The 12,129-nt window shown below is 53.0% G+C and overlaps 1 protein-coding gene across 1 annotated transcript in view; it reads right to left on the bottom strand.

The window, feature by feature from the left end:
- Positions 1 to 9,939, bottom strand: part of NDUFA10 (NADH:ubiquinone oxidoreductase subunit A10) — a 52,956-nt gene extending 43,017 nt beyond the window's left edge. The window contains exons 1-5 of the mRNA XM_080798540.1: positions 9,775 to 9,939; positions 6,664 to 6,832; positions 5,807 to 6,022; positions 3,356 to 3,442; positions 568 to 689 (exon numbers count right to left, since the gene is read on the bottom strand). Of these exons, the coding sequence (XP_080654666.1) occupies positions 568 to 689; positions 3,356 to 3,442; positions 5,807 to 6,022; positions 6,664 to 6,832; positions 9,775 to 9,849 (669 nt within the window). The 5' untranslated portion in view covers positions 9,850 to 9,939. The remainder of the gene's footprint in view (positions 1 to 567; positions 690 to 3,355; positions 3,443 to 5,806; positions 6,023 to 6,663; positions 6,833 to 9,774) is intronic.
- Between the last annotated feature and the right edge of the window lie 2,190 nt (positions 9,940 to 12,129).

Genomic DNA, 12,129 nt, shown 5'->3' with positions numbered 1-12,129 from the left:
GGTCCTGCTTTGTGCCCCGAGCCTGTGAGCAGCACCAAACCGCAGCTTCCGGCCCCCTAATGCAGGCTCAGCCAGCGCTGCCTGAGCAGGGACCGCAGCCCCAGTGCTCCAGTCTCCACATGGGGAAAGGAGGGACAGGGGCTCAACCTGAGTTAAACAGGAAGGGAGAACTGAAAGGATGCCAGAAATCACATTCAATCGGCCAACAGAAAATTGGGCGCAGAAGCCCCATGAGAGAACAGGAGAGAACACGGCAAGGGGCCTACCACCAGCATACTAACCCATCCCCACAGGGTGGCTTAGGGGACAAGGTGTGACGGCGGGATGCTGCTCTGGGCTGCAGAGCACTGCCAGAGAGCAGTGACTGACCACAGCCCCTTCCAGCCATCGCACGAGGGCCCATACTCAGGTGCCCCCACCACGTGGGCCGCCCATCTTTGTGAAGGCCGGCGGTGCCTGACAGCAAACTGCTGTGACTGCCACCGGGAAGTACTGATCTACGAGAACATGTCAAGATAACGAGGACAAGTAGAAAGAGCGTGGTCTGCAACTAAAAAGCTGAGTTACATTTCCTTTCTTCTGAATCCGACTCTGGATCTCTGGAACGGGCACGTCGATGTAGATGACCACATGAGGGGGCAGGTACTCGCTGATGGTGACCTTCTTCACCTCATTGTAGTGGTCCACACCTGCACACATGAGAGAGGCACATTGGTCATGGATGGGGCGCCGCAGGATCCCCCACCACGTGCCCTTCCGAGGAAAAGAGCAAAGGTAGACTGCAGGGCCTAGAGCCATGTGTCAATCCATGAATCACAGAAGGCACAGGTGTCCACACCGGCAGCACACACGTGACACAGGACCCCGCAGCAGGTGCCAGGGGCAGCCCCTGCCCTGCAGCACTTCTCCTGCCCGCAGACAGCAAGCCCCGGGCCCAAGGACTGCACGTCACCTCCACAGGGCGGGGACGCTGGGACTTATGCACTGGCCTCCATGTCATCTGAAAGGCCAGATTCTAAGGGCATCTTAGCCACAAAGAAGGCTAGGAGAGGGCACACAAGTGTCTTCTTTGGTGGCCTGTGGCTGGGACGCATCCTACACACCCACAGTGCTTGGCAGTAACAGACACGGTCCCGTCTCCTCTAGCCAGGACAGACCTTTGTTATTCACTTTCTTTTTCAAATAACTGAAAAATAGGAAGCTACATTTACCTGGTTTCAGTAAATTTAATCAGCTACACAGAACTACCTACTGTAGCAGACTTAGTAATACAAAATAAAACAGAAAGCAAGTTAAGGCTGAGGGCTCACTCTCCCTGGGTCACCACTGTGCAGAACAGCCACATACAACCTGTGGCCCTAAAGGACACGGGTGCTGTTTCGAGGACACTCTGCACCCGGACGTCCTCTGGCATATAAGGATGTTACTAGAAAGTCAGGCAGAGCACTCTGTGGGTCACTGGAATGAAACCACCACCTTCACCTACCACAGGAGCAACATCAAGAAACTGCCATCTCTGCAGAGGTTCACGTGGTGGAAACTTCCAGAAGAGATCAACTTTGGGGGCTCACACTAGAGCCACAGAAAGGCAATGACTTTGCTCTAAAAGAAATGTTCAGGTGACCACTGCAGTGAGTCTGGTTTTAGCGGCCATTCAGGGCACACCTTGGACCCAAGTCAGCAAGGGTCTGAGCTGGAGGACTATCAGGGTACACAGGTGACGCCATCGCAGCGAGTGACCGAGGCTTCCCGTGGGCGCTGTTCTCCTTGCCCATGCAAGAAACCCCCAGTCTCATCTCAGCTTCCCACCTGGGCAACACGGAGCCAGGCCAGCCTCCCCCGCTCTCAGGAAAGGCATCTGTCCTTCCGCCTCCTGCTGCGCTTTCCTACGAGCAGAGTTCCCCTTTGGAGAACACCTTCTACCTCGCAGCGCCCTCTACTCTCAAGTCCTCTGTTTCCCCTAACATAACCTGGAAACGCCGCTCACTAGCCACTGGCCTCCCCGAGGGCCCTTCTCAGATCCTGTCCCATAAGACCCTGCACTCTCCGGGTGCCGAATGTCCCCCTGCCACCCTCGCTGAGCCCACTCAGCTTCAGGTCTGCAGCAGGATGACCCAGTAGGCAGAAACCCAGAAGCCCAAGGATCCCGGCCTCAGTGTTCACTGCTCACTCTGGGCTTTCCCCACCTGCCTCTCCTGGGCCGCCCCCGCCATCAACACCGCAGGAGCCTCCTCCACGCTTCACCCCGCTCACCGGGCACTCTACCACCAGGCTCCCTCCTCAAGGCCGCTGTGCCTGACAGTACCCGGTCTCCCCACCAGTTAGCACTCTCCTGTGTGCTCCTGCAGCCCCAGGAGGAACCAGCATCGATGCAGCTTCCGTGCCCACCTCACCCCGGCCAGAACCGCAAGAGCCTTCCTTGTCTTCTATCGTCATATTCCTGGCACCTATGACTGAGCCCAGCACGCAGTCAGCAGCCCAGAAACGCTGGCCAACAGACCTCATCTGCTGCTCAGAGTGCTTGGGAGTACTGGCACTCCAGCCGGAAGCAAGGGCACTGGCCACTCCTTCCATTAGTGCAGGTAGGCCACCCTCACAGCAGAACACGGAAGCAGATAAAAGCGGAGCGCTTCAGCCCCGAATCGTCTCCTGGCTGGCTTGGCTCTCCCCACTCACTAACCAGCCCGTAGTGCTTGGCACCCCAGGGAGAGCCGGCTGCCAGCTCCAGCCAGCCGGGCTCCGGCCAGCTGAGCACTCAGACGAACAAGTCCACAAGCAGACTGAGCACAGGGCCCCCACAGCCCTGCCCTGGCACACGCCTCCTTAGACACCCCTTAGACACGTGTCCCTAACTCCTCAGTCAGGCCACCTTTGACCAGACCTCATCCTTGTCCGTGTCCACCTGTCAGACCTCCAATGAGCCCCACAGGGTGCCGCTGTCCCGGGAGGAATCAGAACACTGCTGTATCAGACAGAAGGGAAAGACGACGATGACGCCGGCTGCAGGTGCGGGCACAAAAACACAGACATCCTAATGACACACAAAATCACACACTAGAAACTGGTTAATTCAGCGAAATTAAACTAGATCAGAGAAAGTAGCTTAGGTGTTTGGCAAGGCTGAACACATTGCCGGGAGATGCGGTCTTGGGGAAGGTTGGGCGGAACCTGTCTGCTTTCCCAGAGATAGGAATTTAGTTGGAAGAGAGGGTGGAAAGAACGCTCTTTTTTCCTGTTAATGTAACAAGTAAAGGCACTTATTCATGTAGTCACTGCACGTGCCGAGCGCACACCAACTGTAAAGGGAGTCTGCCAGAGCCTCACCCAGGAAGGCCTGACCACAGTCCCGACTCACACTGCTTTCGGATGAAGCCTTGGTTGTACATCGCCTCCAAGAACACGAAGTCACTGAAGATGGAGCGCTCCAACACAACGCCTTGTCCTGTCAGAAACAGGGAAGCAAAATCAAATGTCAGACAGATACAAACCAAAGCACTGGAAACGAGTAACTCCATTTCAGAAAGGCAAAAGTTATTTACGGTACACTTTGCATATCAAATATTTCAAAAGCACAGACGTGTTCTTCTAAGTGGGAAATCGTTTTAGAAAATGAGAACACTTCTGGTTTTGGTGCTGTCACATTCTGTCTCATCCTGTCAGCTATAACCTATCGAGTTAGGAGGAAGGTATTTCTGTCTGAAACCATACCTTTTCCATCCTATCTACCCACCCCAATCCCGCCCTGGCCCGACCTCTCAGCCAGACCCCAGCAGCATCCAGACTCTTCCCCCACACCCCGTGCCCCACTCATCAGCGAACTACCAGCTTCCTCCCAACCACATCTTGAACCCAACCACTGAAAGCCTCCTGCCTGCTGGCGAGGTCCCGGCCCCAGCCCCTAGTTAGCCCCAGCCCCTAGCTAGGCCCAGCCTCCGCCCCTGCCCCCGGCTGCTTTCCCAACAACAGATGGGCACTCTCAGAGCTGAACCCCAATCCTGTTAGTCCTCTGCTCACAGCTCCTGATGGCTCCCTCTCCCCTCCAGGGGGAAAGCCATCTTGCCCAGGCCACTTCTCTGACCCCGTCCCATCCACTCCTAGCCCACTCACGTTACAGCAGCCTCCTGTAACCACAGCAACTCTGTGCACTTTCCCCACCAGCTCCGGCTGGCGTCCCTGCACTCAGGCCTACTGTGTCAGCACGGAGGCCTCCCCCACCTCCTCACCAGGAAGCATGGCCCCGGGCCCACAGCAAACCCCCTCGATCCTCTCACTTCTGGATAGGACACTGAACATCCCCATGTTTACGCTTTCTCTCCCTACCACAGTGTCAGCTCTAGGAGGTGGCAGCCTTTGCTTCCTCCTCCCAGGCTCCTAGAACGCACCTGACCCACGGCAGGCACTCACACAATGTGCAACAGTTCATGGAACACAAAAAGCAAGTTTTCACTTAAAGTGCTCTTTTTTTCACCCTAAGAAATAGGGAGCCCTAAGATAGGATTGAAGTATGCTTCCAAAAGAAACTGGGGTAAGGCAAGTCTCAGTATTAATTCCAAGGACCAAGCAGCTCCTGCAAGCCAGGTCCTGGTACAGAACATCACAAGGGAGACTGCATTTTTTTCTTAGGAGCGGCACTAACCAAAATCAGGGCTTATGTTTGGCCGAGGAAAAGTATCACTAAGAAAATTCCAGAAAAGCAAGACAATAACCAGACTCCTATGTAACCATTTAGGTGAAGAGTGAGTCCTGCAGCTTGGGGCATTCACCGTGCACGCGGAGCCCGCTGGAGTGTGAGCCAGTAGGTCCTAAACGCAGGTCTATGAATCAGTCCCATCCATTACTGGGGGCCCTTGTTGCAAGACCTTCTTGTTCTCCCACCCATGAAGCACACCCCCCAGGTGGCAGCTGAGCTGCCTGTAAGTGAGCTCACTGCATTAACAGACAGCCGCCCTGGTGTGGCCACCGCTGCCATAGGAGGCAGACACAACACTTAGACAATCTGCACCTCCTCTCAGGCACGCATACACGCTGTCTGCTGCCGGCTGCATGTTCAGCACCTCCGAGGCCGGGGCTCTCTGGCACAGCACAGTAGTGTCTGCTGCCCACAGCATGCTCTGGGGGAGGGGCTGAGTTTAACCCACACTGCTTGTTCCCAGGATGCTGCCACCCTCCACACCACCCCAGACCAGACCCTGTTCGGCGCTAACTTTACGCACTGACTCCTACTTCCTGTCTCCCAGACTCTAGGCAGCACCTGCCCCAAACGGCCCTTGTCTGTTTCTTGCTGGGTTCCAGAAACACACCCTCTTAAAACACTGCACGGGCCCGCAAGGCCCTGTGTGCTCTGCCTGCCCTGCCTCTGCACTTTCTCCAGGGTGAGCGCTACCCAGTGGGTGCACGGTGAACCCCAGCCCACCCCTGGCCCACAAAAACAAGCCTGTTTTGTGTGTCCAATCTGTTTGTGACAATAGCACCACCGCATGCATGGGACTACACGTCATCACAGCCACTTACACGTGCTCTCTTCCCTGCGTCTGCAGATACCTCTCCCGGGAGCCTAGAGCAGCGGCACGGAAACTTCCTACAAAAACCATCAATCCTACCCCAGGAATGAAGTAACAGGAAACAAACTTTACTCTGAAGCAGGAATGACATGAATCGTGGGGGAATTTATAATCTTATTAAGAAGACAGAGCTTGCCTCATCTAACACCCTCAAAGCAAAGCTCTGCTTAGTGGCGATGGAGCATGGCGGGACTCCAGAAGGGGGCTAGGGCACAGCACGTGGCCGCCGGCCTCGGGGAACCCACCAGTGCTCAGTAGGTGCTCCAGCGCGTCGGCGTACTGCAGCAGGCGGCTGGCATACAGCCAGGACTGCAGGCGGTAGCTGTTGCCGTCGTTACTCTTCGGGTCATCGTAGAACTTCTCTATGCTGCAGCTGCCACTGAGCTCTACATCCAGGGCCCTCCCATCTCCCGTGGTGCTGTCTGCGTAATGCACCCCCGCTTCTGGGAAGTGCTTTAAGCCTGAGAAGAAGAAATGAGACGTGAGTGTCTCACCTGCCCTCCATGGGCAACCGGGTCTCACAGAAACCAAGCCCCACCCAGACACACAGCAGAGGCTGGTCGCTTAGAACCTGGGCAAAGTTACCCTCACACCTGTGTTTGCACAGGACACTGAAGACGATGTTTCCAGAATAGCTGCAGGACAAGGTCCCCCGGAGACCCTCCCCACCCCCATGGGAGATCCTCCTGAAAAGGACGGTGGCCCAGCACTGTGGGAGCCCCACATGTACAAGTGAGCACCAGCCAGTCGTACTCGAGGGGAACAGGGTTCAGAGCCTGGCTCTGCACCAACCAGCCTCATGACAGCAGCTTCTTACCCCTCTGGGAGTGACAGCAGTAATCACTGCCCTACTCAGAGGACTGCTCCAAAGCTCAAGTAAGAGCAAATTATCAAGAAATTCCAAGTCAAATTGACAACCAGTATGGGTTTTTAAATTTTTCTTCATTAAACTTAATACATTAAAGCAGCTTTTAATGCATTTTGAAAATGTGAAACACCTGCCCAGGGCCCAATTCTGTCTAGTCAATGTTAAAGTAAAATCAAACTCAGACAAGCAGCCGTGCAGCTGGGAGGAAGGCACTCCAGAGACAGAAGTCCATACCTAATTTCTCTGCTATTTCTTTTGCGAGCTTGCCTTTTCCAGAACATATATTGCCATCTACAGTTATCACTTTGCTGTGTTCTGTGAATCTTTTGGTTGTTCTTTCACCGAGTATGTAGGCCAAAGGGCCATACCGTAGTTTGCACTGTACACTTGTATGAATTCCTCCCTGAAAAACACAACAGCATCTGGTTACTGCGGGAAAAAGCAGCTATGAGATAAAAATGCCAAGAAGACCCTTGGTGATAAAAATGCCAACATCTACATTTTAATTACCTATTTACTTGTTTAATTACCGGTCTCCCTACCCCACCCCAGTGTAATTTCATAAGGATGGGGGGACTGTCTGTTTCGTTCACTGCTAAATCCTCATGGCCTAGAACAGTACCTGGAACAGAATATGCATACCATGTTTGATAGAAGTTGGATGGATGGATGGATGCATGGATGGATGGAAGGAAGAAAGGCAGGGAGGAAGGAAAGGGAAGATAGAAAGGGAATGGAGCCTTTTTCTAGGCCAGACTTCTGTCCTGAGCTCTGGACCAGGTTACCTGTCTTTAAACAGCTCCATCTAGTGGTCCTGAAAATATCTGAACGTTAACAGGCTTAAAACTGAAATTTAACATACATACCCTAACCCCTCAATCTGCTATCCCTCCCAAGCTCCCTATCCGCAATCTACCAAGCAAATCCAAGGACACATGGGAATCACCTTGGATATCCTCAACCTTCCTCCAACCCTATCGTCACTCACAAAATCCTACTGATAACTCTGAAACCTCTCTGGAACCAAGTGTCTCCTCCCTATCCCCACCGCAATGATTTTGCAGACATTTTCACGCCTCTCGTCTATAGTGCAGTGCCTGCCTCATGTCCTATCTCCAATAAATCCAGTCTATTCTCCACTCAAAGGCCAAATGGTCTACCCCCACCAACACACACACAAAACACACACATCAAGGAAGAAACACAATCAAAAGGCAAGCAGCACAATCCTTAGTATATATAAAGGTTGTATGGACCAGCAAGGAATATTGAAAGAATAAGGAAAAACAGGAATGCTTATTTTGAAAGTATTAAAAATAGCCAAAAACCATTTGGCAAAATGTTCACTCACCTATTTAATCATTCAACAAGTACTTATTAAGAGCCTACACAATGCAAAGCATGTTTTCTAGACAACGTAGATATGGAAATGAGCCAAAGGATTCAACGGGACAACAAAACAAAAAAGTAATAACAGTTGAGCTCTGAACAATGCAGGAGCTGGGATGCTGACCTCCCCGCCCTCGTGCACTTGAAAATTCACCTACAACTTTTGACTCCCCAAAAACTTTACTAATACCCTACTGTTGACAGGAAGCCTTACTGATAACACAGTCAATTAACACATATTTTGTATGTTATATGTATTATATACTGTTTTCTTAAAGTAAGCTAGAGAGAACATTCAGAAAATCATAAAGAGAAAATACAACACTGTGGCTATCAAAAAAAAATCAGCAAAGAAGTGGACCCATGTGTTCAAATTTGTGTTGCTCAGGCATCCACCATACACAGCATATTAAATAATCACTGTGGAGGGCAGCACGGTGTATGGGACGGGCCGTAGGCTATACTGGGAGGCCAAGGAGCCTTTGAAGGAAGAGTGACATTTGAACCAAGACTGGAAAGTGCCAAGGGAACTGGTCAAGTGGACATCTGGAAGAGGGTCTTTCAGGCAGAGGAAAGAGTAAGCACAAAAGTCCAAGGGCAAGAGCACTGCAAGATCAGCAAGTCCAGTGAAACTTATGCCAAGTGGACTAGGGAACAGCACATGAGGGGCATACGGGGTTGTTAATCTTATCATACCCTGCATCCTAGAAATTAACCACTCCCTCCTCTAGGCTACCTATGAGCCATGTGCAAACTGCTTCCATGTGTGGCCACGGCTTGATCATAGCACAGACGCGGCACAAAGCAGGTACACAGTAATGTGTGATCAAGCAATCAGCCATTTACTGACTGAAATCTTTAGAAAGTGCTTTTTTATAGAATTATGGTACGATTTTCTACAATTTCCCATCCTTGGTCCCGTTTACTGCTCTCTAGAATCACACAGAATAGTAGATCTTTCACGACACATCTCCAATTCCTCTGATTATTTAAGTAACAAGGCGTATTCCCTTTCCATCTTCCTCCTTTTTCTTTGGACTTACTGAAGTTCATCTACAACCCCTGCAGAGGGTACCAGGAAGTGAACAAACTGTTACAAGGGGGTCTGTCCAGTACTCACATTGCAGCAGAGTAGCACCCCCTTAATTCTGGGTCCTTCACTAACACTAACACAATTCCCACGACACTGAATATTAAAAAGGTGACCACTTGTCTATTTCTTCTCTTTGGTGGCCTGAGTCATCTCCTGAAAACACATATATAGCTTTTTAGCAAGACTATTACACTGTTCTATTCACAATCCTTTGATGAGAATCTTTAGCACGGAGATCAAGCAAGTCCTTTTATGATCAATCTGACACGGATGCAGGGGGAGGCATTAGCAAGGAAAGAAGCGATTCTACAACGGCGGTTATAAAATAAAGTTTCCTAAGGTTTCTGGCCTCAGTTCTTTTGCTCCTTGTGTTTCCTCTGCGTTAATGTCCCGCCGGTGGTCCACCTTGGGAAGTCCCCTAAGCCTTTCTGATCTAACCGAAATGCCTTGTCTTCGGGTTTTGCTCCACGTCACATTCCCGCGGGACCTAGCAAGGGCTGAGCCCTAAGTGGGCCTGACAGCGCCACTAGGATCGTCCGTGGATAACCACCACCCAGGCTCCCCCGGCTCCCCCACACCTGCTCGTGCGTCCGGCGCCCAACTGCACCGAGGCACCTGCAAGCTGACCTCCCATACCAAGGCAGCCGGGCGGCCGATTCACCTCCGTCCCCAGAGTCCTGCCTGGAGAAGCTCCCGGCCCCTATGAGCTCTGCCGCGACTCAGGACCAAAAACGCCGGGGGCAAGGGGAGCTCCCCGGAGTGACCCCGGGAGCCGCTGCCCAGAGGCCCGGGTAGAGGAAGGGTCCGCGCCGGGAGGGCAGGCCAGCACCACCCGCCGCCCGCCCGCCTGCTCCCCGCCTCACCACTCGGTGGGCGGCCGCCGCCAGGCCCCGCGCCGACGCAGACACGGGGACCAATCTCAGCAAACTCAAGGCCATCGCTCCTCTGTCGGCAACAGCTCAAGGACCAGAGGGGACGCGGTCGCGACGGGGTCCTCTTCCGCGGCCGGCGCGCCTCTGTGACGTCACGGCCGGGGTGCCCGCGCGGCGCCTGTCGGGAGCTTCCAGGCAATGCGCGCAGGCGCTGAGAGCAGCTGGTCTGGGGCTCAGGGCCGCTGGCCGTTTGTTCTGGCTCTTGCTCCGGCTCTTGCTCCGCCCGGACCTCTCAGGGTCCGGCCGCCCGACCTGGGCCTGGGGCCGTGACAGAGGCGCTCGGGAGGCTCTGTGGGGACCCCGAGGTCGTGCGGGGCGCGGAGCCGACACCGCCCCCGGGCAGGCAGCTACTGCACCCGGGACGCCCCCCCGCCCTCCCACATCCCCCGGGTGGGCGGGTGCAGACCTGAAGATCATCGAGACGTCTCCGTAGCCCGATGCCAGTCCGAGCCCGGAGGGCAGCTCCGGACTGGGCGGGGCAGGGAGAGGAGCAGCCGCGACGGTGGACACGGCCTCTCCGCCCCAGGGCGCTGGGCAGGGGTCCCCGTCCTCCCGGCCGCGTGACGACGGGCCCCAGGCCTGGTAGGACGTGTAACACCTTAGAGGCGCCCGGACGCACACGCGCCGTGGGTTCTCCGTCACCTCAGTCCTCCCAGGACTTTAACGCGGGGTTTTTTTTTTTCCTACTAGCCTGTCGTTGGGAAGGGTTTTAGCATCTCACCGAGTCGGGCTCACGGTTCTTAACTCCCGAAGTTTTCTGTCGTTTAACTTCGTTTGGTTCTCAGTTTTTCGGAATGACCGTGGACTTGTACGGTAGGGTGGGAATGCGGTTCTGGAAAGAAGATCTTTGAGCGGATATTTCTCTCATTAGAAAATTCCTGCCGGTCCGAAATGCAGAGTCCTAGTCCGCGGAGCCAGAGCGAATTAGAAGATCTGGGATGGGCCCTGAACTGCGATGGAAATGGTCCTCACTAAAAGAAACACTGTTCTAAACCCTTCGTTCCTGGAGAGCAGGGGCCCCGTTCACGTCCTGCCCCACCGTGTCCCCAAGCAAAGCTCCTGCCACGTTGCAGATGCACCTCCAATAAGCAGGTGTGACCAGGGAGCCCTAAGTCCTCTAGCCCCCGTGGGGTCACCACCTACCCAAGGCCTCCCTCCACATCCCATGCCTCTGGGGTCAGAATTCAGGGAAGGGCTCTCTGTCCTCTTACCTTGCTTTGTTATCTGTCCCATTCACATACTGCCTCTGGAGCTCCTGTTTTCTTTCCCAGCTGTACCCCGGATGAAGACCCATCCTTTATGTTCTTACCCAAGACTAAGTCCTTGTGTGAGCAACAGGTCCTGAAGGCAGAGTGAGACAGGGATGGAGGCCACAGTCACAATCCCTGCCAGGTGAGGCACGGTCAGGCCTCTCAGGCCCTCTCCACCATCTGTTTTGGGAGCTACCTCCCAGTTCCAGACCTGGGCTCCTCTCCTCCCTGGTACCTCCTCCAGGGATGGATCCTGAGACAGAATAACAAGGGACAGAGTCCATGGGGCCCAGCTCTAAACACTAACATTCATGATGAATATTGAAGTAAGGGTTGTTCTGTATAATGCTTCCCAACTACTTTTTGTAAACCAACATTATTTAAACACATGAATCTTGTAACTAGAGTAAGTTAAGCTCTTGGTACACAGAAATAGATAATATATTTCAACTGTTCCTCCTTGTGAGACCATTCATAAACACTCTGTTAGGGGACCTCCATAGCCAGCTCCAACCAATACTGTCCTTCCCTGTCCAGAAACACTGGAGAAGGAAGTTGTGAGCTTGGGAAATTCACGTCCAAATGAACTTCATTTATAAATATCTTGCAAGTTACACTTCTGTCCAGCTGCAGTTTGAATGATTGTATAATCACTATAATGGTGAAACCAAATGAGAGAAAATTCAGTATCAGTTCATAAGAAAAAGTTGATGTTTCTGGATTGATAGGAGACACTTGCTCAATCCTGAGATCACGTGACTTGTGAGACTTTACTAATAAAATTCATGTTTATGTTGTGTACACCTGTAGAACACTAGCCCCCAAATCCTAACCTGTCAAGTCTCCATCTGAGATACCGTGTAACACCTGACAGCACCTACCCACCATGTAAGGCATGGGACAGAAACCTCACTGGACCCAGGCAGTTCTGTGCATGCATCGGCTGCAAGTATAGCCTGATCTAGGTCTTGAGCCATATTCTCCCCATGTCATCTCTGACTTCTGCTTCCCTGAGAACTTGGGTCCCCCACAAAAC

The sequence above is a fragment of the Martes martes genome, assembly GCF_963455335.1.
Source record: "Martes martes genome assembly, chromosome: 3".
Taxonomy (NCBI): domain Eukaryota; kingdom Metazoa; phylum Chordata; class Mammalia; order Carnivora; family Mustelidae; genus Martes; species Martes martes.
Note: the sequence above shows the minus strand (reverse complement) of the source record. Positions and strands in the feature narration are given on the sequence as shown.